Below are 27,525 nucleotides of genomic sequence, written 5' to 3'. Positions count from 1 at the left end.
ATTGCAAAATGTAACAGCTTTCTGAGGTAATGTTACAGGATTCACTTTATATTTTCTTTCATTTATTCAATTTCATATTTTTTAAATTCTAAAGGAAAAAGAGGTAGCCCATTTTATACTCCCACATCTAAAATATGAACATTTAAACCTTACAGAGGTCATTCTTTGGAATCACAGACCTGTATCTCTCCAGAGATGGGGTGGGACGGGGTCTTGGTTCCCTCTGCAGTCTGTAGGAGATAAAAGCAACACGCTTACTGCCAGAACAAATCTGTGGGTGGATACCGGTGGGTGTTCATGCTGTACAGTATGAGCTGTACTGAGCCACGCTTTATATAGAGCTCGGGGCTAAAATAAAATATAAACTCTCGGAAATGATGCATCAGTGCTTCTGTTTGGACATGAAGCTTAGAGAATTCAAAGTCGTGAATCGATTTAAAACATTGGGATGAAATGAAGAAAACGCTCCTCAAATTTGAAGTGCAGAAATATAAACAGAAGTATAAACTATAGATTTGTTTGAAGAGACTTCTTTTCAAGGCTCTCTTATTCCACTACTTTTGTCTTATTTTCATCCTCCTTTCAACTTCACTTCCTTCACTTCTGTTCATGTTACCATCATTCATGTCATAAGCTCCACCCTGAAGAGCCAGAAGTAGTGAAGCAGTGATTGACATTGGCAGTGAAATCTGTATCGAGCGCCTTATTTCTTTCTTAATTTTAAAACATATATTTGGAATGGAATGTTCTGGATCTTTTACGATTGGGCTCAGATTGATATTGCAATTTTGCTGCGGGATCAACAGCATCAATTCATGATTCTTGAAAAGTGACTTAAAGCCTAATCTGATTCAAAGCTATACCTTAAAATAAATAAATGAATAGTATAGCTCTCGACTTGCCTTACTGCTGTGCCGTTTCTTGCTGACGGAGGGCGATCCCGGCTGACCAGGGCTGGAGGTGGCTGAGGTGGTGGCGGGCAGGCCAGAGGAGGAGGTGGACGAGGGAGCCTGCTGCTGGGACACTTTCTGCAGCTCAGCTGCCAGCTGCTTGGGGTCGACACCTGGAGACCTGGGAGGTCTGTCACCTTCAGTACAGCAGAAGAGTCACAGCATGGTCACTGTTGGTTTTATATACTCCACTTAAAGCTGTTGTAAGTGTCTAACTGTTGGGTTAGTTTTGAGAATCTTTCTCTATTACTCTCTGTGTTCAGCTTTGTTCCGTTGTTGTTTGTTGTAGGTTTATTTCTATATTTCTGTTAAAAAGAGGAGCATAATGACACAAAAGCATCCACACATAAAGATGCACATACAGAGAAAGAGGAGAGAGAAGACTGCATTTTTGTGGGGCTTCTATCAAGACTCTAAGGGGTGGTACTTCTTTGGAGAACAATCGAATGTTCTCAGTGTAATTCAGACAGAAAGAGAAAATAGGCCAAAAGTAATGCACGGGCAGAACGAGAGAAAAAAGAGAATTATAGATGAAAGGGAAGAAAGACTAAAAAGTTACAAGAGACAGGAATTAATTTGGAAACTGTGAAGGCAGAGACGATGGTGATGGGAGAAAAATGTTCGGGTTTGAAGACATAAAAAAATACTGCAGCTCACTTTTGCCGTGATCCTGGAAATCCAGATGCTCTGTGCCCCCAGACTCAGAAAGCATGTTGAGATCACTGCGAATACAGGAAGACATTGTTTTATGTTTTCTGAAATTCAAACTTAATGAGAAGGAAGACAAAAATAAGTAAGAATGAAAAAAAACAAACAATTTCAAGTAAAGAAATAAAGAAAGAAAGAACCAATACGTTTGTGCTAAATGACTCATGCAGGAGCAGGAAGCTACAAATCAGGAATCATCAGGAAAAGTTCTACTTTAAAGATCACATATTATGCAAAAAACACTTCACAATGGTTATCGAACAATTACATGTGTCCCTAGCCTGTCAACAAACCCCAAATTATGAAAAAATCAATCCTCTCCGTCTTTTGCCGGCTTTACTTTTCAGAAAATGTGTGCTCACACAGGCTGTTGGGAGATTTTCCCTTAGTGACATCACAAAGGGCAGTAATTTCCCCCCCCAGGTGGATGTTTGTTCTGCCCTCTGAGTCTACCTTTCAACTGTAAACAATAGGGCATGGAGAAAGCCCAAGCACCTTCCAGAAAGGGGCGTGGTCAAAGACAACTCATTTGCATTTAAAGCTACAGACACAGAAACAGCCTGTTCTGAGCAGGCCTGAAATACAGGGGCTTATAGGCATGATCAAATACAGGATCAGAGAGGAAGAAACTTCACAGTCATGTTTTGGGTGAGCTCTGAGAACTATTGAAACTTGTTGAAAAGGAGTATTATATGTGACCTTTAAAGGTTTATATGTGATTCAGTGAAATATTTTGTTTTTCAAAGTCATGTAAATTAAAATATGGGGACATACGGAATATGAAGAGACAGAAAATAAAAAAAGTATATAATATATATAGAACTAACAAAGGCTATACTCACAGTCGGACACACACTTCTGCCTCATTACATAGCTGTCCCACGAGTCCTTGTACTTCTTCATAAGTTTTACCCGTCAGAAGAATACCATTCCACTCCAGGACTTGCATTCCTGTACAAAAAATTACAAATGTGAGTTGTAGGCAAGAACAAGAATGTTAAAAAAAACAACAACAAATAGTTTTTCCAAACTAGAGTTCAGACCTCTCACATCAAACCAAAACCAAATCAAAGTTTTGAAGGTATGAGCTCTGATTTAAAGGATTAAGGGGAATTCATTATGACCCGAACAAGGAACAGGTTCAGGATCTAACAGCCATCTTTTGTTCTGAGAGAAAACAAGCTTTGATTCTTGCACTCAAAGTGAATCAGACAGGGAGCCAAAACTGGAGAGATAAATGTTTGTGACAGGCCAAACAACAGCTGTGTGACAAAGCTGCTCGTGCTGATAGCAGGCAGGGAAATAAACTTACACATTCAATTATTTTATTTTAGCTACAAGTTTTTCTAGGATGATTTAAATAGGGTTAATTATTGAAAGGATTTGAAATAATAAAAAACCCAATGAGAAATATCTGAAAAAGGGGCCTTTATCTCCAAGCAATGGTGAAGAAAGTACGAGTCCACACAACACAGCAAAGCCACAGCATCCTCTAAAACACACCCTGCACTTTGGCAGGACTTACAACGTTTGAAACAGCTCATCAGGAGGGTCCTTTGTTTGCGACGATGTTCTCGAGCTGCATGTGTGAGCAACAGGGAAACTAATGAAGTTACCCCCTGATATTAATCATCACATTTCTCACACTGCAAGACTGGAGAGTTAGTTTCATTTCGGACACATTCAAAGACACTTCCATCTCAGTGAGCAACCAACACACAGTTTTCTGTCGATCTGTGACGCTAAGCCTGTTGAATCTGACAACATTTCCACGTATTCGCACCACAGAGGCTGAGACGGCATGTTCCCACCGAGAACACCGCAGCCGTTCTGCTCAGTGTCGATGACAGGGTAATGGGCATTATCATGGGGTCATGCTGTCTGCCTAACCAACAACACCACAGATGCATTTTGACTCTCTGACTGAAGCAATCACCAACAGCTTCGGCGGACACCACAGAATTCTCCTCTGTCCAAAGGGAAAAATGTAAGAAAGTAGCTGCACAGAAATGTCTGAGGCAGAGTAAGATTATTGAAATGGGATCCAGAGAAGTAGTAAAAAAAACTGGACTGACCCCAAATTGTCTTTCTGTATATTCATTTTAAGGGTATCTGAATTATCTTAAAATATTTGTTTTGAATCTCTAAAACAAAGTAGCAATTTGGCTACAGTATATGTATGGCAATGACCAGTGGGCGTGGATTGCTGCAAGACGTGCTACGTGTATGAGACACGAAGTACAAAACTATTGCAATTTCTGTCAGCCAAAATTCCATATTTGATGTATTTGCTGTTAGCTTTTAGCTCAAAGCACCGCTGTGCACAGGGTTGCTAGCATGGTTGTGAACCCATAGTGTTGTTTTTACAAACGCTACATTATTCTTGTTGCAATATTAATTAATTTATTATTCCGTCAAGTCATATTTTTAATCTGTTAAATCTTTTTTTTTGTTAAAGAAAATGTGATTATTCATCTGAAAAACATCTCTGTAAGTCACCAGAAGACTTATTTTGTTCACAATTGTGGACACTTTCTGAATGGCTTCATCAAGCAGTGGGAGGAGAAAATCACAGAATTGGCAGCAATGTCAAAGGATAAAAAAAGGAAAATAGAAAGGAGACACAAACTAGAACAGAAAGTACTCAAAGAAATGCCCACGCTCACCCTACACACATCCACAAGGCGCAGACAGATGGATAGCACACTACACAGGTCCAAACTAGACAGCATTTCTTCCCTTCCCATTTCACTATCCATACATCACCAGAGTGGCAGCTTCAAAGGAGCTCAGGCCACAGCTTTACCAATTGTCCGACACCCTCAAAGTAGCTCAACACAGAGATTAAAGAGGGACTAGGAGCAGACAGATGGACTGGGAGGGTGAGAAGGTTAACAGTTCACAGACTAGCCCATGTGAAATCAATAACCTCATAAAATGTGTTCCTGTTAATATACCACACAGCAATTTATCCTGAGGAGGTGTCAGTGAATGGTGTGTAAGAGCAAAATCACAGGTCATATATCTGTAGCTGTAGCTGGTGAACAATGGTAACTAGGTGTTGTGAAAGAACTGGTAGGTTCAACCTTTTGTATCCATAATAAACATTGTGACACCTCCACCTAAACCTTGTGACACAAACAGTATTCTTCAGGATGTCAATTTGTTTTTTCATACTCACAAACCTTGTCAACAACATTATTCTCACAAAACGAGGGTTAACGACGAGCTTACCTTCAAGAATCTTTCCAGTTTGTTCTGCAGCTCCACCCGGCAGGACTTTGGCAACATATGCTCCGATGTCTCCATTGCTACCAGGGACTTCTTTCCCTCCAACTACACGGATACCCAGACCATTTCCTGTTTAGGACCACAAATACAGACCAGTGAGTGGCTTTATTAGTTAATCTCTAGTCTCATACTGTTAATCTATTCTTACGCAATGTTTACTAACAGAGTTATAATCAAAAACAAAAAGGGAGAATGTATGGAAGGGAAAATTCAGTTATATATTGGAAACAGACTAAAGACATGAAATCTATTATACTTATACTCTATATCAAAATTATTTTGGCATTGAATTCATTTCAGGGCAGCATATAAAGCTGCCAAAATGAGACGGACCAGTACAAAGCTAAAGAACGAGAGATAAATGCTAACATTGGTAGCTAAAATCTAAAATGTTTAACTGAAGATATGACACTAAATTCAACCTATTATTTAGAAAAAATCACTTTTAGAATCACCATGTTGGTTATTTTTTATTTTTTATTCTTTACATCTCAATGGGGTCATAGATAAATCCATTTATAATGGAAAAATACCTCTTGCTTAAGGTAACTAATGTAGCCGAGTAGCCATATTGTCACTGTCAACAAACCCCAAATCACGAAAAAATCAATCCTCTCCGTCTTTTGCCGGCTTTACTTTTCAGCCACTGTTGATACTTGGTGATTTTAAGCTACTTAAATACTAACTTTCAGAGGTAGGCTACGTTTCTCACTGATTTCAGTACAGTATTAAAATACAGAAAGACAATTGTAATTAGCACATATCAAATTCCTCTAGCTCCTATAAGAAGTATGTTCAAAGACATTTAATGAGTGTTATATGGCATCTAGGTAGGAACTTTGCCTGAACTGTCATAAAGAAAAGGGCAACAAAACTCTTACGATTTTGTTGTCAGTTCAATTGGTTCTTTAGCCACAGCTGTCTCTGTTTTAGAGCTTTGACATCATCAATGCTAATCCTATAGCCAGTCCACTTAACACACATTAATCTATTTTTGAACTCCATAGGTCACACATAAAAGAGGCCTTTATCTAAACAAAACCCGAACCCCTAATTCTGAAGTCTAAAACTCGTAACAAGGGCTCAAAATGGAGAATAAAATAACTAAAGCCTAAAGCATTCGGTTCAGCACTGGGTCCTCATAAACATGATGCTTCCTTTGTGGGCTGTTTGTTAATTACGTAAGATAATCCTGAGTGTGAGGGATACGCCATTTCGAGCGTGGTTATGAGTGATGAGCGTGGAGAAGAGCCAAATCAAAAGGGGAGCCAGGAAATGAAATGTCTGCCTGCTTTGAGCCTGGAGGAATGGTGTGATGGAACGTAATGGCACAGGAAGTGACTTCTAAGTTTCTTGAGATCTGGCATGAATATAAAGTATATAACATGCATGAAGCAGACACGCCATGCTTTGTAAACCCAATGACACATTCTGATTCATATATGTGTGTACATTTTTACTTAGTTTGTCTTTTAAAATAATTCTAAATCTATTTTAAGATGCATCACGTTCCATAAAAGGAAAACATGCTGAGTGCATGTCTATGAAAGTCAATGCTGTAAACAGTGCATATTAGATGCAGTCAGTAAGCAATGGGGTCATTAAAATCTAATGCATGCCTCACAGTCAATAAGACATTAGCTTCTAATACGTGCCTTAAAGTATATCATTCCCTCTCCCAAAGCATGCTGCTGCTATGGTTATTGAACGGAAAAACTGTAGTAAACTGTGGTACTTTACCTGAGACACTGCGGTCTTTGAGGTCCCTCTGGAGTTTGACCCTGAGGTGAGGGAAGGGGTAATATGGGCCTTTTCCCTGTGGCCCATGCACAATGGTGAGATGTCATGTATGTTCAAGGTAAATGGGAAAACTGTTCAGTATGGGTTCTTTGCGACAAGGACATCTGTATATTGCTTTAACACATGAGCATACATACCAAATAAATGTCCCAAGTGATTGAGAGTGGGTGCATGCATTGCATTACTTAATGGTGCATGTGCATACATTACAGGTGTCTGCCTTAAAGTACGTATGTGTGTGTTTTTCCTCATGTTTCACCTGTCTCTTCTCGTGTCCGTTCTCTGACCGTCCATCTCTGGGTTTGTCAAACCAATCTGTTTCTTCTCGTCGTAGGTGGTAGGCTTCAAGTATAAAACAGGCACTATTTCAGAACCAATATAAGAACCTGGACTTTTTTTTTATCTTACTATAAAGCAGTGTTGTTAGCTCATATGATGCATGCCAATAAAGAAAGATTATATTCAAGAGAAGTCTATGTACATTTTGATTGGTAGTTAACATGAGAAACGGAAATGTCAGAAAAAGTATTCATTCTTATACTTGGTTGTGAGAATCAGAAAGGATGCAGAGCAACACAAAATATTCTTTACAGATAGTGTAAAATAAGTATTAACACAATATGTATAGTAGCAGGATATAAGCCAATAGTGCCAGAATTTTTATGAATGTAAATGTTGGGTATATGCATTTTGAATTAGTTAATAAGTCAAATTATAGGGAGATTTAAACATTTTCTTATTGAACATGAATTAAATTAAAACATGTCTTTGCATTAGACATGTTCAAAATAAAATTTCAAGGAATTTATAATCTACTATTTATGATCATCTTAAACCTCCCCAACATTTCGCCTTAATTTTATGGTGAGGGTTATTCCACAAGTGGTGCAGGTTAATATGTTAATATGTAAAACTGAACTAATACTCTACCATTGGTTGCATCGTCTCTGTTCAAAGCCATCATGGAATCACTTAGGGCTGGAATCAAGGCAAATGGTTTTACATTGCAAAATGGTTGGTTCCATATTAAGTTATTAACATGTATTTATGTGGGGATCTTCACAAGTTTGAACCAGAAAGATAAACAATAATACCTCTCATTAAAATCTGAACCTGCTAAAACTGTCACTTTAAAATCCCTTTTCATGAAACGCTGTCTTCTGCCAGTGGCTAAAATGAAGTGCTCCATTAAACACATACAGTACTGTGATTATATACTTTGGCCATGACAGAAAAAAAACATGCATTCACCAAATTTGCTTGTAATTTTCAGTAATATTCTTGCATTATCCTTTTAAAGACGGACCTTGCTAATAGAGTGTGTTCATTGTGTTTGAAGTGAGGAAGAAATAACTTTAGGAAATTCAGCAAAAAGACACTGTGTTGAAGGATAAAGAGGCAGACATCTATTCCATGCAACATCAAGTCACAAAGTCACAGATGCATCACAATATATACATGCAAGTATTCATGACAAGACATGCAAGTTGAAGTTTTATATTTATTATACACAAATGACTGTCGTAACCAAATATCATGCATTTTTTTAATACAGTCAATGTTTCCTACATGACAACAGTATCCTGTTTTAAATGTGTTTCTAATACTTTATATCATGATTTAACACTTTCCCATTAGTTGGTGTCATAACAAGTAAAACCACTATCATCATTACACATCAACTATTTGTAGAATCCAAATGTAAAATGATTACTAATATAACAATACTATGCAGCTCAAAAGTATTGTCACACTATCATTTTGAAGAGTCATTTAAAAAGTACTCCTTCACCTGATATGTATTTCTCTACCAATTTTATGAATTTTGCAAGTGGATGAGGCACTTTTGGAATTTAATAATAATAGTTAACATTTTTATTTCTAAATGTGACCTAAGTTGTAACAAACAGAATCTGAAAGACTATAAACTTTAATGACTGCTCTAAATAAAATGCAGACTGCCACAAATAAGAAATTGCTATTTGTGTAGGGAACCCTCCCACACACTATAGCTGTAACAGGACTAAGACAGTATGGTGTCATGCAGGGAACTAATAAAAGAACATGTTACACAATATCTGGAATGCAGACAGACACAGAGTGCATGCATAAAGATACATCGAAGCACACTTTGTAAGCAAGGACCAAAATGTCCAAAGGTATGCCTACACACTAGATCTCAATTGATTGTACTGTCACCAAGAAACAAAATTAGGTACATTCATGAAAGTTTAAGTTAAATTAAAGAAAGACATGCCAACAGATACATGCAGACTTTCAACAAAGACACAATAGCAAAGTATATTAGACAGTAGTACTAAATCCAGGCAAGAAAACCCATAACCAGACACTCTTAAGGATAAAACATTAAGTAGAAAAAGAGAGGCAATGTGCCAAGCCTGTTTTTTACCTTCACTGTCTGACATGGTGCCTTGAAGATCATCCATCAGCACATAACCCCTACCCCTGGTTGGCTCTTCCCTGATATGTTGCTGTTGCTGGGAGTCCTGCAAGGACAAGCAAGAACCAAACTGGTCCCTTGAATCAGCCGAGATTGGCGGCAGAGGACCAGCTGATGCACGGGCCATGCCCATAGGTTGCCCAACAGGGCTCAATGGACTCTCTTCTTCTGAGTTCTGGGCCACTATTGGTATTCTGCCACGACCACTTTGAACAATGGGAAGGCTGGTGGGTTTGGTTCGACCAGAGGGGGTCTGATAGCTTGGACCATCTCCAGATGCTTCACCGTCCCCTTTAAGCCTAAGCGAAGAGCTGGAAGGGTCTCTCTTGATAGACAAGTCCAGGCCGTAGCAAGATGTGGGCCTGGATGAGGGTCTTGAGCGACTACCACTAGGATAAGCAGAGTCTAAACCTAAACTCTGGCCTATATTTAGTGACCCAGCTAAATTGGCACCCAAGGTGGACCCCAGATATTTTTGCTGCTCTGCAATATTCTTACGGAGGCCAAAGGTAATTTCATCCTGCATGAGCCGACTGGATCGTGGGGATGCACTTGTGGAACCAATGTAGCTTGTATAGTCTGTCTCCAGACCTCTGTTGTCTGTAGTAGAATACTTTGAGGAGATCTTAGGATCAACTAATGGAGCCTTGTGTTTTTGGTACAACATTGAGGCTGGGAGGTTTTTAGCTGCCTGCTTCTCTAAAGTAAGTCGACTGATGCTGTACTTGTCTGTCTTTGGATATTGTCTTTGGGAGTAACTAGAAATGCCAGAGCTAGGGGTATAATAATGCTGGGAGAGACCTGCCAGTTGTTCTAAATTTTCCGTCCCACCTGTACTTCTCCTAAACTCTTGCTTTAGCTGTTGCTTCAGTAGTTTCAATTCATAGGGCTCTTCCATTGGATCCTCTTCATCAGGGGTCTTTCCATAAGGATGGAGTCTTGAGGTTGATCCCAGATAGTCAGTAGACCCTAAATCTGCTGCACTCCGGCGCAGCAGCTTCTCTGCCTTTGCCAGCTCCCTCTCAGCCAGACTATAAGATGAAGACATACCTGTAGAGCCCTTAGCCAGCTCTGCAGCATCTTCCAGTAACATGTAGCTCCGAGGTGTATGATGATCTACATCTGGGTAATAGGAATCAGAAACAGCTGACATAGGGCTACGTGCCATACTTCCAACGTCCAAGGCTCTGAGATCAAGGTGGTTACCATATTTGTCATACTTAACTCCCAGAAAAGCTGATGATGTGGGGTCAGGCTGGCGGCTAATGACTTCATATTTGGTTGCATCAAGTTCTGAGAGGAGAGCTGCCTGCCTGGCGGCCTTCTGCTGCAACAGAAGCATCTGGTGGTAACTCTGTTGCTGGGAGGTAGTGAGCGAGGGGACAGATGAGTAGAGAGAATGAGATTGGTAGGATTGGGGAGTCTGGTAGAGAGACTGCTGGTATTGGCTTTGAGGGTATTGGTATTGGGAGTATTTTCCATATTCATGCTTGGTTTGAGGTGGAACAAAGTCATCCAATTCTGACTGAGGAGCTGTCCTGGGACGTTCAAGACCATGACCTTCAATGTCCTCATCTTCACCATCTCCAAGCCCACCTCTAGTCTCTCGAATGTTGCTAACCTCACTGTCTGACATGTAGTCTCTGTCCTCAGCAACACTCTGTAAGTAAGCCCTTTCCCTCTTCTCTCGCTCTATCAGTAGTGCATCTTTTCTACGATTTATACCCATCTCCAAGTACCTAAGTTTGGCATCAATCTCTTTCTCCTCCTCATCTAGCTCTGCTTGTCTTTTACGGAGCTTAGAAGACTCACGCTCCACCAGATTTAGCTCGCGGTCAATGTCCTGTAGGATCTTGGCACGGGCCATGTTAGAATTACGGCACATTCTTCGGCGGGCAGAGCCAGTGGTGTATGCCGTTTGGCCACTGGTTGTTGACTCATCCTCTGATGGTGGATTGGGTAAAGTCCTCTTTACCTTCTTTTGAGTTCCTGTTGGAGTGCTACCTGAGCCTTTGCCCTGTGGGAAAAATAATTGAAACTCATTAAGATTGTATAATTTTCAAACAGTTTTCTTGAACCCCAAAATATATGAGTCAGCTGGTTATTTAGTCTTGAACATTTGAGAGAAATGATTTCCCCTGTACGATACTAATCTAATAGATAAGACAGTTGCTAAACTTTGTATGATTCAGTTAAAATGTCAAATTATAAAAGGGCATGAATTATAATATTTCTCTTGGGTCATAAGTAGAATTATATGCACCTAGTTTACATGAGTAAGTAAACCTGACACAAGTAACTAAACGGCACACGCTTATGTGATTTTTTAAACCGATGTAATTTATTCACTTAGCGCCTTTTTGGATCTCGGACAGTTCATTCAATTCTGAAAGATCAGCTTATTCTCCATCCTTCAATGCATGTATGGAATTCTCAGAAGTTAGTTGCCTGGGCAGATAACTGACTGACGATACCCCATTAGGGCCAGGAGCCACACAGGATGCCTGTATATTCAATTTTTTCTCATTTCTCTTTAATTATATGTTTTCCTTTTAAGGTCAACAGACCAAATTGAAGATATAGATTTGCAAATTACTCAGTTTCATATTCCATAGAACAATATTATGGCAACAATAAATATTGTAATTATTCAAGGTAAATGCAACAGAATTGAACTGTTACACATAGTATGCCTTGTCATGAACATTCAAATCTGTAATTCTAAAACCAGCTCTGTTTTGTTAGAGCTTCCTGACACATGCATGAAATGGTAACACCAATTAATGAGTCAACATGTCATTGTGGCACCATGAGTATAACATGACATGCACTTGTTTGCTGGTGTTCCTTGGGCAAAAGCTATGTAAATAACACAACTTCTTGGCCTTTGTTGGTCAGTGTCTGTTTTCTCTCCTATGTTTATTTAAATGATAGTAATAAAATGGGAACTTACATCACCATATTGGGTGCCAGATGTTGCCCTTTCTTCCCCTGTTGGACTCATGGGCTTTGGGTCAGACATGGATCTTTGCATCGCTTTTGGTCCCCTGGGGCTTGATGGAGAGGCATGAGATTGATCCATACTTCCTCTTAGCTTTTGTGGACTTGTATCTCCCAGGGATTTGTCATATGAAACAAACTCCATGGATTTGCTAGGGGATATACAGGGGGATATGGGGGAATAAAGCACTTTGGGAGACTTAGGAGGGGCTTGTAGTGTGGAGGAATCAACTTTAAGGTTAGGAGACTGGCCTATTTCTAGAGGGTTAGGTCGTTTCTTTGGTGAAGTTCTTTCAGAGTCAGATAGCTCCATCCTGGAGTCCATTATAATGTTCCCCTCTGAATCTGTTTGTATAGAAATTTCAGTGCGGGCTTGAAGTGAAATATCTGACTGCCCTCCCCTATCACCCCTTGCAGTGCGTGGCCGGTTTTGCCGGCTCCTGGTCTGAGCCTCCCATTCATCTTGATCCTCATCATCCGTCTGCACACAACTGTCAACACTCTTTTTGGCACTACGCTTTTTTCTACCAGCTGTGTAAGCTTTGCTGACTGCTTCATCCTCTTCATCTGTCTGGCATCCACTATCTGTGATCTTTCTGGATAACACTGTGCCATCAGGTCCTAATACAATAGCCTCCTGCACACCATGCCCTATAGCGTCACCACCTGGGAACATCTGACGAAGCTTTTGCTCTTCTAGTTGCAGGCGAAGTTGCTCTTGGAGTCTCTGAATCTGCTCTAGCTGCTGCTGTTGCTGAGCATAGGTTTCTTTCTGCATCATAAGGTGAGCCTGTCTTTCCTCTTCTTGTTGGGTCAGAATCTGCTGCTTCATGACCTGCAGTTCCTCGAGTTCCTTCTGTACTAAGAGCTGTTCTTGCTCACGGAAACGTTGAATTTCCTGACGCTCCCATTCCAATTCCTCAGCAAGCCGCTGTTGTTTGAGTTTCTCCATCTCCAGCCTCTCACGCTCTACCATATACTGGCCATCCCCTGGAACCATGGGAGAGGACAGAGCCTCCAGTGAAGCAGCTATAGCCTCTAGGGATGCATCAGTGTAAGTGTCAAGGGATAAAGATGTTCCTGCTGTGTTGATAAGATGAGCAGGAGTAGTACCCCCTCTAGATATCTCCAGATTGAGTGGGACATCTCTAAACTCCTCAGTTTCAGTAGTGGAGCTAGTGGACAAGAAACTGTGGGACCGTGTAAGTGGCAAGTTCTGGATATTTGACAAAGATGGCATGGTGTCGCTGGTATGCATTCCTGACAGTGTGTTGTATGATGTACTAAAGATGGATCCAGGTTGGGTGGTAATGGCATACGTAGAAGGTATTGGTGCTGCTACAGAGGAATAGACTACCCCATTTGATGATCTCAATACACTGCTCGTACCAAAGAGTGTACCCACAGTACTTGTGACTCTGGCTTGGGAATAGGGTGGGATTGTCATTCCAGCGTAATTCCCTTTCTTGGAGTAGTCAACAGCTTCACCTGTCAAAAGTCAAAAATATCAGTTGAGTCCAAGTAATTCAGACTTTAAGTTGAAGAAGCCATGCCTTATCCAAATTATGAAAAAGGTGGAAAAGGGAAAAAAATCTTCTATGTTGAAAAGTGCAACAAGCATAAACAAGTTATACAGTAACAGCATGCAGGCACATGCAAAAATACTGTGACGAGAAAACAATTTGTTTTTGTGACTTGTCCATGCAAAAAAAAAAGAAGCCGAAACCAACCAAAAAAAAAAAAAAACACAACACGTTAGCCATGAATGAGTGGAGGCATTACAAAGTGACATTTAAGTGAAAGGTCTGCAATGTCACTGCACTGACCTGCATCAGAAATCTTTGCAGAGGTAAGATCTACTGCACCTTCTGTGGTGCCACTGAAATTGTAGCTGTTCTTGCTCTTGTAAAAGAACAGGCCAGCTTCTGCTAGGTTAGTGTCTGACATTGATGGTTTAATTCCACTAAACCCCCTCATGCCATATGGTGATCGATCATACTGATAATGATCATCACGATATCCAAAACGGTCTTCCGGCAGGGGTGTGGTTGGTTGTTGAGTAGTGCAGCTTCCTGCAAATGGCAGCTTGTACACAACATCACAGCATACAGTTCTCTTTCCTGCAGTTAGATCCACTGGTTTGCCATCATAATCTGTGATAACTGCTGTGGCCACTTCTGAAGAAGCAGCATCCACTGATACAACAGTGTTGAATGGTTTTGTTGTGCTAAGGTCAACAGCTCCTGCCACTGTAGCTGTACCTGTATTTAATCCATTGGCAACACAACTTGAAATGGAGGTGGGTGCAATAGTCACAGGTGTGACCTGGAAAGTCCCTCCACCTGATCCAACTGAGAGGTTAATAGGGATCTCTGTACCAGTATGAGATAAGGACTGAAAATCAATTGGCCGATAGATAATTTGAGAAACAGGCTCAAAAGCTTTGTTTTTTGTCAGCTGCAGGGGCACTGAAGATATTTGAGAGGCATCTACATTGTCACATTGCTGGATTGTGGCGGAACAGGTCACAATTGTAATGCTATCAGTCACTATAGAGACAGTGGATGATTCTGTACTGAGGTTGACCACAGATGACTGCACTGCACTGTTCTGACGACTGACATCAGTAGCCAAGGACTGACGTCTTGAGTCTGCGCTAGCAGACAGATCAACACCTTTCCTATCTGACTCAGGGTCCGCCTTCATAGTTCTCAAATCTACCACCTCAGAAGGTTGGACGGTCTGCCCAATCTGTGCTGGCAATTGGGGCTTAGGTTTCTCCATTGAGATTGGGACACCAGTTGCCCTTGGAGCTGGTACTGGTGGTGTTGCCCTTTCATGGACAACAGAGACAGTGGTCCTTTGAACTTCTGTGGTTACCACTTGAGAGATAAGGTTAGGCATAACCACAGGTGGCTGTGCTGAGGCAGATATAGCTTCAATTATGTGACAAGAACTGGATACGTGTTTTTCTGGACCACAAATCTCTTGACTTTCAATGGATTCTGTGACACGTGTGTATGCCAGAGGCACCCTGGTTGTTTGAGGAGGGGTTGGGTGTGGATGCTGCTGTGGATATGATTGAGTTTGAGGCTGTTGTTGGTGATAGCTTTGGGGCTGAGCATGGTGTGCAGGAGACGCTGGTCCGGGGCTGGAAGGAGCTTGAGTTGAGATGGTGTCTACTGGAGAGCTGGGCTGAGATGGCAGTGTGATGACCACATATGTGTCACGAAGATTTCTGGAAAATCTTGGAGAAGAAGGAGACTTTGGAGAGGGTTGAAACTGCTTGGTCTCAGAAGAAGGGCTCAAATTTAGGGCTATGTCGGAAGAGCCAGTGGGAAGTGCAGTGGGCCTTGTAGGATGCGAGACATGGGCTGGCGATGAAGGCTGTGAACCAGGCTTTGGAGCAATTGGTGGTTTAACACCTTGTCCTGGTCTGTGGCTGTCACCAGAAACAGCAGGCTTTGGTGGAACAGGTGGGGGAACGTGAGGTTTGTACATTGGTGTAACTACTTGTCTTGTTGTTGGTCCCTGGGCTGCAGTCATAGTCACCGTCTCTGGCCGGACTGAAGTTGCTGAAGCCTGTGGTGGAAGTGGGACTGGGGGTTTCCTTGGAAAAACAGTGGGCTTTGGTGGGGTTGGAGGAGGCAGTGGGGGTTCTTCAGATTTTTCCTGAGAATTAGCCCTACGCAGGACACTTGGCTTGGGGGGCACAGGTGGGGCAGTTGACACTACACTGGGAATACTGGGTGTGTACTGGGGAACTGTTGGTAAGGGTGATACATTGGCAATCACATGGGCTCTGGTCCTTGGAAGTTCACCAGATAAGTCTACAATATCAGCCTGGGATGCTTCAATTATGGTATTAGGTGGTTGATCTGATGTGTTTGGCAGAGGAGACTCAGAAATCACTGCCACCGGCTCAGTTTCTGAAGCCATCGTGATGTCTGATAATTCAGTTCTCCCCTCTTTTTTAACATTACTCTCATCATCAGAAGACAACTCTCCTGAGGAGCACTGTGTCACCTTTAAGTCCGGAATGGGGTGGAGTGCCTTTCTAGATACAGTTGAATCCACTTCTGGCCCTTGCTGAGTTGGACTTGTTCCAGGAGTCAGGACCCTTTTCATTAGCTCTTCATATGCGGTTTCAGCGTCCAACAATGGTTTCCCATCTTTCCCCAGTGTTACTGTACCGCTATCTGAGAAGGTTTTCTCAGACGGTTGCAACACTATTAGAGGGTTTGTGTTTTCGTTTTTGGGCTGCATATCTTGATATTCCTGCTCAAGTTTCATGAATTCTTTTCTTTTCTTTATCATGTCTTCATAAACTTCGTCTGGGGATCTCAGCTTTTTGGGTTGAGCAGGAATGACAATTTTCTCTTGCTCCCCAAGATCAGCTGTTGAATTGTCAATAAGAGATGTATAGGCATAGTCTTCAATGAGCATGCCCCCATAAAGGGACTCCTTTCCAGGTTGAAGCTCTACTTTTTCAACTGTTGGAGAAGTAGCCCTGAGCATTATTTCCTCATAAGCCTCATCTGCAGATTTAAGAGTTTTTGTCTGTGGATTATCAATGTTTTGATCATCTGTTGGAGAGTAGAGAGATACTGATGTAGGCAGTTGATAAGTTTTCTGAACTGCCGCAATCTTTGCAGCATGGATTTCAAACCCTTCAGGATCTGATTCAATACTTGGAGAGAAATCAGAGCAGGATGATCGTCTGATTTCCTCCATTTCAGCTTCTTGTCTCAGTTCCTCAGTTGGTGAAGCGTCTTCAATGGGTGACAAGTTGCTTGGAGGTGTCCTTGAGTGCTCTCGCCTTCTTTGGGCTCGAATTTCATCTTTGTCTTTCTTTGATTTTTTTCCAGAGCCCTTCTGTTTTTCTTGCTCCCTTAGAAGCTCTTCTTCTTCCCGTAACTCATCTTCCTCAGAAGAGTCTTCAATAGTTGGTAGCATTTGACCAGGCTGTCTGTGTTTGGCTTTCCTATGTTGTTTACCCTCACCAGAACGGTTATGGCTTGGACTACTACTGTCACTGTCTTCATCAAGTGATGAAAGGGATGTTGGGGATGTTCCAGGAGTGAAGCTTGATGCATGCAGACTGGAAGACCCCTCACCTTTTGACCGATCATCTGGAGAGTCTGTAAGGCATTCCATTTCGGGGTCTCCATCATTATTAGATATACGAATTGGGCTGCTGACAGTATTCAGCTCCATAGTTTGGAAATTGCGAACTGCAGTACCAATCCTTTCTTCTTCTACTTTTGTATCTTGTTCCTCCTCTTGGTTTGCATCAGGTTTTTCCAATGAGCTGCCAAGGATCTTATTTTCTTCATCATCTGGACTTATGGTGCTCTTCTTGGTAAGTCGCCTGGCTTTTCCAGATGTGCTCCTTTCTACAACCTCTGATTTCTTCTGTTCCATATGTTTCCTCTCATCCTCTCTAATCTTTCTCCGGATTAGATTTTCCTCATCAGACGGAGAAGCATCCTCATTCTCACTCATTTCCATAATTTGTTTTCGGATAAAGTCCTCATCATCCCCTGACATAGGGCTCTCTTTTCCAATGCTTTCACTGCTTTCATCTAGTGAATCTGCTCTGACTTCCATGGGCACGAGGAGCTTTTTCTTCGGGGTAGCTTTGGTCACCGAGAGTTCTTTGTCATCCTCTGAGCTAGGTGAATCAGGTGAGAGAGGAAGCACCTCTAATTTGCGTCTGGTCTTGAGAGTGTCTGTTAGTTTCTCCTCATCATCCTTTGGTTTCGTGATAGCTTGGGCCTCGAGGATTGGAAGGACCATGCTTTCCAGCTTGGCTAGGTCTGATGGGCTGGTGGGGCTGCCCTCCGTGCCAGCAATTACTTTATTTCCAGTGTCTTTCAAGGTCTCCACCACTTTCACCTGTTGGGTTAAAAAAAAAAAAAAACACAATAAGTTCATAAAAAGTCTAGTGAGTTCAGTTAAATCTTCTAAAACTTGTTATGTGGGTATCATTTTGTTGTTTTAATTTCAAGGAACAAGGCAAATAAAGTACTTTTAAGGAATTATTTTAACTATCACTGGAGTGTACAGTTAAATGCTGTCTGTAAACTAATAATTGAACTTGAAAGTGTTTGAACAATGCTTTTCAGCCATTTGCATTTAATTGATCTCCTGAAATGCCGATGTGCATTACAACAGAAATAGCATAAAGACACATCATAAACACAAAAAAATCACTAAGTCCAACACAACTAGTGCTACACTATATACTATGGTCACCTCAGCGACTGCATCATCATCATCAATGGGCTTTTCCGATGGCTTTGATTTAGCCTCCTCTTTCTCCTCCACATTATGGGTTTTCTCCTTTATGCCATGTTCCTGCTCTCCTGCTACAGAGACTAGGGTTTCAGGTTTTTCTACAGGAGCAGAAGCTACTGATACAGACACACCTTCTTCATTTTCAAAAGTAGTTTCTATTGGGTCCTTTCCTGCATCAATTTGTGCAGTGTCATCTTTGTTACAGACAGTACTTGTCTCTAATTCTAAATTAGGTTTTTGGATTTTGTCATCAACAGGTTGGGACTCAATCTCTTTTTGCTCAAGTTGTTCTTCAGTTTCTTTGTTCTCAGTGACTTTCTCATGGAGCTTCAAATCACTGCCTGTCACTGCCTCTTTCTCTATTTCAGGTTCATATTCAGTAATCCTGTTTGTCTTTTTTGAACTAGCTTCTGTGTCATCCTTCATGTTCTCTCCATCACAGGCTTTATCTTTAACTTGTGTCTCACTAATGATACCAGACTGCATGGACTCCTCTGCGTTGACTTTTTCTTTTTCTTCACAATCAGGAGTAGCTGTTTTCTCAGATTCATTTACTGCTTTTAACATTGTATCTATTTGTGTCTGCTTTTCCTCTTCCCGGGCTACACTTTCTGCTACAATAGGCTTTTCTGTCTCCTCTGACTTCTCTGAAAATGATGCCGTCTCTACAAGGCTTTCCTGAGCGATTGATTCTGTTTCTTCTTTTTGTTTCTGTAGCACTTCTTTGGGGATTTCTTCAGCAGCTGTTGGCTCTCTGGCTGTTTGTGATTGTTTTTCCTCTCTTACAGGAAAAACAACCTCTGTCTCAGTGGAGGAGAGGGCTGGACCTGATTCTGCTTGATTAACCTCCTCCTCTAGAGGTTTCTGGTCATTTGCCTTTTCAGCTGCTTTCTGTTCAGTTGCTTCTTCTTCAAAAGCGTTCCCCTTTTCAGGTTTTACCTCAACAGACCTCTCTGCATCTGCATTCCCCTTCACTACATCCTCTTTAAATGCTTTGCCATTCAATGATATATTCTCAATTTCTGCTGTTTCCTCAACTGTTTCCTTTTTAAGAGTTTCCTCCTCTACTATTTTTTCTTCAGCAGTGTCCTTTATTGTTTTCACCTCATTAGAAATTTTGTCTTCAACTCTCTCAGGTGTTTCCTCCTTAGCCATTTCCCCTTTAAGAATAACTTCTTCAGAAGCCTTATTCTCTAAAGCATTCTCATTTGTTTTCTCGGGTGCCTTTGCTTCCTCTTCAACCGGAGCACCAGGAGGTGATTTATCAGCTGAGTCAAGAGGAGTATGCCCTTTCTCTTTTTCCTCAACTATTTTGTCCTCCTCTGAAGCTGAAACAAGAGGTTTGTTTTCTGAAACATCTAATTCTACAGATTTATTGTGGTCTGGTATTAATTCTTGCTTGTTTTCATCAAGTTTAGAGACCTCAATGTTGTCAGTAGGGGCTACAGGAGCTACCTTTTCTGCAGCCTCAACTGGAGGAGGAGGAGTGTCTTCTCCTGCCAAAGGCTTGTCTGCTATTGGTTCTGGTTCAACCTTTAATTCTTCAATGACCTCATTTTTCACACCGGGTTCTACACTGTTTGCCTCAAGTTTTTCAGTGATATCTGTTTGCTCCTCATTAACAGCTGTACCCTCTGTATGTGATGGAGTTTGAACTGGCGGAGTATCCTGTGCTTCATCTATCTTTGGCTGCTCAATTTGCTCACATCGTTCCGCCTCTGTTATTTTTTCCTCTTTTACATTTGCGGCTGTAGAATCTGACATTTTATCAAGTGTGACAGGAACTTCGTGTGGTAATGATTCTGGGCTCATTGTAGGCTCTGGCTCGATTGAATTTGTTGTCACTTCTGAGAGCTTTTCTGGGATGGTCTCTATTTTGTCATTATCTGGTTGGGAAGCTGCAGCTTCACTCTGAGAAATCTGTGGATCTGGCTCTGTTTCTACCTCAGCAGGGATTGTTGTCTCATCTGAACCTTTATTTGTCAATAGATCTTGCTCCTCAGTATTAACAGGAGGAGAAATCTCCTCTGTTACATTCTCAGAGCTACTCTGTTGTTCTGGAACTGCTGGGATTTCAGTGACAGGGGCACTCTGGGCTTCTTGCTCAACATTGGGTGGCTCCTTCTCAGGGAGAGGATGGTCCTCTGCTACTTCCTCAGAGCAACTCTGCTGTTGCTCAGCTGCTGGGATTTCACTGACTGCTGCAATTTGTGTTTGTTGATCAGCATCAGATTTCTCTGTCTCAGGCTGAAGACCATCCTCTCCATTTTTCTCAGCGGAGCCTTGCTGCTGTTCGACTGCCTGAGCTGCAGGGATATCCTCAGCTACACTCTCTGAAATTGGAATTTGCTGTTCAGGTAGAATTACAGGCTCTGACTCTGTTTCAGCTGCAAGCGGCTGTTCTGGTTCTTCTGACTGTGGTATTTCTTGAGGGGCACTAACAGAAAGAGGGGCATCATGATCAGGTGAATCGGATGCACTAGCAAGTGTGGGGGTGCTTGCACTCTCTACCTTGGTCTCAGGAGCAGGTGGGGTTGGGTCTGCTGCTTCTACTACAGGTTTGCTATCTACAGCAGTAGGGGCAGGGGTGGAGGAGGGAACAGGAGCAGGTGGTTGCTTCTTCGGGGATTCCATGGCTTGAGGTGGCGCGTCTCCTAGCTGACCCGACATGGCTCTTTGGGTCTGACAATGGAGGCAAAGCCATTCTTTCTGTAAGACAAGGATAACAACAAATTGTTAGTCGTCAATCTAATAACTGTTCGATTAAACTGCAGGAAAATTCACACAAAAAAGTAGAATATGTCTTCAATCAAACACAGTTATGTGATGCAATATGTTTGTACTGAGTTAAAATGTCACTCTGACAAGGCACCAGTTGAGATTCTTCCATTTCAGGGAAGCTTTTACATTTGCCGGACTTAAGAGACAGACCCATGAATAATGCATGGTAATGGGACAGGAGTTTACCAGTGCATGTCAGAAAGGGTAAGGTGGCCTTTGTAGACATAGCATGTAGCAGACTTTAACAAGAGACTGTGTCTGAATGTGCATTTGTGGTTTTATTATTGGTGTGCACATGTGAATGCATACTTTAAACATGACAGTAGAATGTACACATGCCTGAAACATGTTTTAACCCGACCATTCAGCCTGTCGTAAATCAAACATTAAAGCCAGCAAAGACCTTTTTCTTTTTTTAATTCAGGGCTGTTTATTCTTTGAGTTCCATTAATTTGTCTATAAAATGCTCAGATGAATCTGTCCTGTCATTCTATTTTGTTATTGTTGTATATTTTCAGGTTATTATTTTAACACAGGGCTCTATGGGAACATGCTGTAGGCTGAAGGCCATGCAGCGGTTGATAAGAGCTGCAGCTAATATTGGAGTTAATTGGCCAGCACTTCATGCTTTAAGTGGAAACAAAAGTGATAATAAACAAAAAGGCTGTAATTAAAGATAAATAAATAACTCTATAATCACTATAAACAAATACATCCACCTATCCACAAGGGGAGAACAGGACAGAACATTTTATATAGAAAGCACACACATTCATCTTCCACACACACCACATGCAAACACACAAATACAGAGACTGTCAGAAGAGGTGAGAGTCAGCATGTTTTGAACCCTCCACTCTGACTAGAAAAAAAACGCCAAGTGCTCTCACAATTCTCTGTGCAGTCCCCCCCCCCCCCCCCCCCTCTCCCCCTCTCCCCCTCTCCCCCCTCCGACTGTGCATGTCTTCGCCTGGCTTAGCAGGAGGGTTTATGCTAAAATCGGGTTTCAGTGAAGATCTCAGCCTGCATAATAAACCATGCAGCAGACAAGCCACTTCTCTTCACAAAAAGAAAGGAGGAGACAGGAGGAGGATGGTAAAAGACGACTGAGGGAATGTCGCAGCAGCAAAGTCAGGGTAAATAAGGCATGAGGCTAACCTGCCTCCATCTGTGCCAAAAGAGAAGGAGACTCACTTTAGAAAGAATGACAGGCCTGCACCCACATCTCAGTGGCATGAACCCAACCATAAAAAGGCAGAAAAAATGTTTTGATAGCATAAATATTTATAGTGTTTATAAATTCATGATTCACAAGACAAAAGGAATAGTGATGAAACAGTTTTAGAGTTTGGAAGGAGTGAAGGTAACTGATGAAAAAATAATACCCACAAAGATGCCAGGTTGCCTTCAATCATGAAGGTTTGCTGACGTTAGTAACATTCCCAGCTTGACAGAAATCCAGTCAATCCTCAGACCTGGTGATGGACACAGCACAGATGCCAGTGCATTTAGGGTGTGTGTATACGTGCGTGAACAAGGACGCGCTATCTACATGACCCCTCCCAGCAGGAACGGATGAGAGGACTTGAGATAGGTAGTTTCACCGGCTCGACGGCTCCATCAGTTAAACCAGAAAGAGCAGGCACTGAGGGCCGGAGAGATGGCAGCCGATAAGAAGAGCCGCAAACACACTCCATCAGGCAGTCGGTCAGCCTCAGCCACTTCAGAGACAGACATGTTAACAACACATCAAAACAGGCTCACTTAGAGCTTTTATCACCCTATCAAAATCACTTGGTCAGTGTGTTTCTTAAAGCTACGGTGCAGAAATTCTCCCTTTTAAGTAATTTGCAAGAATCCCCTTGTTTAAGCAGACATGTTGATCTGATTCACTACTTTTGCTTAATTGCCATCTCCAACGTATATCCTATTGACATGTCTGGCAGCAATCACCCTGAAGGGCAATCAAGGCATTAAGAGTCCTACTGGCTTTATTTAAAGCTTGGCAGCTCCGACATCAACAGCCAGAAACTCATTTCAGAAGTCTGTACACAATGAGTGTGTGTTTATCTCCCCAGGTAGGCTGGAGCACTTAATGCCTCAGCAAAAAGCTGGAGCCAAAGATGTCCTGCCAGTTATTAAAAGCGTGTTCTCTCTGTCCTTCCTGTTAAGAATTTCTTTAAAATGGTTCTAAAATACGTGATCTCTTTTAGATTATCAAACAATAATTCTGTCACTGCAGATTTATTATTCTTTATTTTTAGACTTTTGTTCAACGTAACACACATTAATAACGCAATTCTGAGTCCACAGCCATGCTTGGAGTTCTGTGAACCAGCACGTCACAAGACATTGCCTTAAGCTAAAAGCTATCATAAGTATGCTAACATGCTCAAATATGTGCATGTTTATGGTTAGCGTGTAATATTTATAGTGTTGTGTGTTAGCATGCTAAGATTTCCTAAACAGTACAAGCAAAGCTGTCGTAGTAGTTGATTATAAAACCATGGAAAGGACAAACTTATTTTTATCTGCATGATGCGCAGTATTCAAAAAACTTGAATCCAACGTTTTTTTAATCCTCATCAAAAATAAACAGAATCTATTTGGGGGGGGGGGGATTGTGATGGGAACAGTTTGTAGAAATGTAAAAGTTAAGTTATTGTAGCTCTTAAAGGGCCAGTGAGCCTTACAGTCAAAAATATTTGTTGTTTGAACATTCTATTGATATCTGGGCATAATTAGGTTGACAGTTCATTCTTGAGAAACAGGAAATGCTTCTTGGATCAGACTACAATGTGAAATTAAACAAGTTTCAACAGAAAGACAAAACCATTTCCTGCCAACAAACAAACTGGTAGATGTCACCATATTAAGCACATCATAAGGTTTCAGCTATTGATTACAGTTATAGTATCACATTTCACAACAATCTATCAAACAAATGTTGAGGAAATCTCAGTCTGACAAAAGAGGTTGATTGACCTGCCAATAGACCAACATTGTTAAGCCACACTAGTAGCATGGTTAAAAATAATGAACCAATTAATTGATAATGGAAATCAACATTTAAAGTCATTTTATTAACAAGGGAAACTCTTGCTACATTTCCTTGTAACATACACTAACAAGACAGGTGTATTTTTATACTAACAATCTAACGGCTTCAAGCGTTCAGACAAGTGCAACGTGCCGCTGCAGTGATGAGTTCTGGGAACAGGAGCATGGATGATTCATAAAAGCAGGGGGGAGTCACTCGCTCACATCACTAGCTTACAAGGGTGTCTTCTAGCAGCACATGTGCATGGAAACCAAACAGGTGACACATATCAGCACCCACAGAGACTGGATTCTGACGGTGTTGATGATATGCACACACTCAGATGAAAGGCATGAAATATCTAGGAAACGAGATGTCAACTTGCTCTCTCCTCCCACGTCACATTTCTCCAAGTACAAGCTCAACGTGACTGATTAGAGACATATTAACATCTCCAAGAAAAAAACAAACAAAAATCCATAGACAACCAGATACTGTACCCATGTTGGTTATTGTTTCCAACTGGGAGTTGGAGTGTTGTGTAGGTCGGTTCAGCTCTTTGATTAAGACATGGGATCCTATGAGGTTTACTCGACTAAATTTAGTTTGAGTCTGGCACCGAGAGTGGGAGGAGAACATGATCTAGAGGATGGGACAGATGGATGAAAACACATGGGAGGATGTAGAAGAGACAGGTGGAAGGGGGGGGGGGGGGGGGGGGGGGGGGGGGAGTGGGAGTGATAATGTTGTGTGAGAGGCAAGAGAAAACAGGAAGCTGGGGAAAAGGGGACATAACAAAAGGCAGGAGGGGGAAAAAAGAGAGTGATGTACTGTGGGAAAAGATGAAGCAGTAGAAGTTAAAGAGCTTATTGGTCATTGGAGGTGACTCAACGCCTGCCTCTGCCAACAAGCTTTACATTATCGCCCCTTAAATCTATTAATCAATTGCCAGGAAGTCAGGAAAAGCTGCAGTTCCTTTTGGCTGCCAAGAATGACCGAAAAGATGTTACATCACAATTTGATCTTAGTTGTATAGCAGCACTGCATCCAGGTTTACTTCTGTTACACCTGGCTTTTATCTCTTAGTGGTTTTACTCAAGGAGGGTTCAATCTCAAAATAAAGGAAATAGTCCAATATTGTCATGATTAAGCGAATGGGTTATGAGTTTACTGCCATTCTTAGATTAGCAGCAAGACCGTATCCTGTAGAAAATAAGTGGATGTAGATTGACTACGGTGCGACTAAAGGGACAAAATAGCATTCGGTCAATGCAATTACAAAAATGCATGCATTCATTTCCGACCTTATTCTCATCATGACAGTCCTAAAAAACATACACAATGAAATCATCACTTTACAACATGCTTTTGTGTGGAAGTCCACAAAAACATGGGAGGGTGATCAGAACTGAGCTTTCAACAGCATCCGAAGCTAATGTTGGATCTCACACTGAGATCTGTCAGCAGGTAAAAGAAGGAATATTTTCTCAAAACAAACCCTAACCAAGCGATTCCTTTCAACACGATTCTTTTTTCCATCCTTATTCTAAGGTCTCCATCTGTACAGCACAGGCAAGACATACTGATTGACGTCCATGTAACCAAGGTAGAAGGCATATTATTGTGTTACCATGCAACACCCACAATCCCAGAGAGCTTTGAAAAGGCTTTGGTTTCTAAATGGATTTGTTCTTGAAAGTTAACAATGCAACAGTAGTCTAACAGTATTTCAGACTATGAGAATTTTCTTTTTTAAAAGAAACGACTTCAGGCAGTCCTTGCTGCCTGAAAGGGACATTTTATCCTGCAAGACACAAATGATATTTATAATCAGCATGTTTCTGTAGTCAGTAAGTGCTCTTCTGCATCATAGACAAAGAAAGTCAAAGATAACGCATTAGAATCATTATTAAAGGAATATTAATAGCAAAACTATTAGAAGAGTTAGTGTTCTTTGCAGTACTGATCAAGTCACCTTTCTGTGCTAAAGCTCTCGCTAAGAGTTAAGTCTTAAAGTCGTTCCCCTTTTCACATTGATGATGATTGCTGAGTGGTCAGCTTATTATAATGCACTATTCTGCAAGCACAACATAACGGCAGCAGCTCGTCTGGAAGCCAAAAAAGATCTTTGTCCTAATAAATGTCCCACTGTTATAGATGTTCCCATCTCAGGGTTCAACGCGCTGCACGCACCCTTTTCAAGTGATCCATGCTCATGTGTTGATGTAATTCACGTTTGAATCATGAAACTAAATGTTACGCGAGTGTTGGATGCCTTAAGGTTGGAGAGCTGGGCTCGGCACCAGGAGATTGTTGGCTTTTATCCCAAAAGAAGCAGCAACATTGGAGTGGGGGAGTGGAATAAAAATGAATGTGCTTTCCAAAAACCTCCTGAGGAGAAGTGCATTTAACCGCCGGGTAGTAACAACAGGACTGTGGTCAAACTGGTCAGATTGTAGGCTGCGATGAGTGTAACCAAACATGAGTGAATCAGAGTGCTGCAGGAAAACACATCTCTTGATAAAATAGAAGCTAATAATCCAATTGTGTAGCCAAATGTTCATGTTTTCCCTTGACAGTAGTGTCAAGCTGCTCTGTTGTGGATTGATATTCCCCAGCTATAGAGTGAAAAAGTGCCAGAGGGAAGAGAAAAGGTGTGTGTGTGTGTGTGTGTGTGTGTGTGTGTGTCTGTCTCTGTTTTTATATTGGATGTGACAACAGGAAGAGGTGTGAGACAGCAGCTATAAGTGCGCTGAGCCAGAGGATTAGGAAGAGAGAGACATTTGTTTCAGGGCATTTTCTGACCGCATCCATGTTTATCTGAAGCCCACAACATAATCTGCCTGTCTTTGTGTGTCACATCCATAGAAGAAGTTGGGTTTTAAGGATTCAAAGATGCTCGTATGTCTTCTGTAAATGGCCTTAAAGCATCTTTGGAATAAAAGGATCTGACTCCCTCATAGCTAAACAAACGTAATCATTTTCAGCTTGGGTTTGCCTGACTGAGAATCAAACCTTAAAGGTTGTTTGTCTTAACCAGTTGGAGCGCGTTTATCATTTTCTCATCAGCTTTACAGATTGTGGAACAAAAACAGTTAATGCTGCTTTAAATGTTGAGAGGCAGCCACGGCTTTATCCAGCTGACCTTTTCTCACAGGTTATTTTTAGCATAAAAATCTCTTGAAGACTACTTT

The 27,525-nt window shown here is 41.5% G+C and overlaps 1 protein-coding gene across 1 annotated transcript in view; it reads right to left on the bottom strand.

Moving 5' to 3' along the window:
- The window catches only part of pcloa (piccolo presynaptic cytomatrix protein a), a 53,103-nt gene that overhangs the window by 13,623 nt on the left and 11,955 nt on the right, over positions 1–27,525 (bottom strand). Inside the window, exons 4-15 of the mRNA XM_061029358.1 lie at positions 21,022–21,219; positions 14,037–18,108; positions 12,164–13,698; positions 9,160–11,227; positions 7,680–7,727; positions 7,009–7,091; positions 6,690–6,765; positions 4,893–5,018; positions 2,501–2,609; positions 1,608–1,672; positions 903–1,087; positions 180–230 (exon numbers count right to left, since the gene is read on the bottom strand). Of these exons, the coding sequence (XP_060885341.1) occupies positions 180–230; positions 903–1,087; positions 1,608–1,672; positions 2,501–2,609; positions 4,893–5,018; positions 6,690–6,765; positions 7,009–7,091; positions 7,680–7,727; positions 9,160–11,227; positions 12,164–13,698; positions 14,037–18,108; positions 21,022–21,219 (8,616 nt within the window). The remainder of the gene's footprint in view (positions 1–179; positions 231–902; positions 1,088–1,607; positions 1,673–2,500; positions 2,610–4,892; positions 5,019–6,689; positions 6,766–7,008; positions 7,092–7,679; positions 7,728–9,159; positions 11,228–12,163; positions 13,699–14,036; positions 18,109–21,021; positions 21,220–27,525) is intronic.

Source organism: Labrus mixtus, chromosome 22 (assembly GCF_963584025.1).
Source record: "Labrus mixtus chromosome 22, fLabMix1.1, whole genome shotgun sequence".
NCBI classification, from domain to species: Eukaryota; Metazoa; Chordata; class Actinopteri; order Labriformes; family Labridae; genus Labrus; species Labrus mixtus.
Note: the sequence above shows the minus strand (reverse complement) of the source record. Positions and strands in the feature narration are given on the sequence as shown.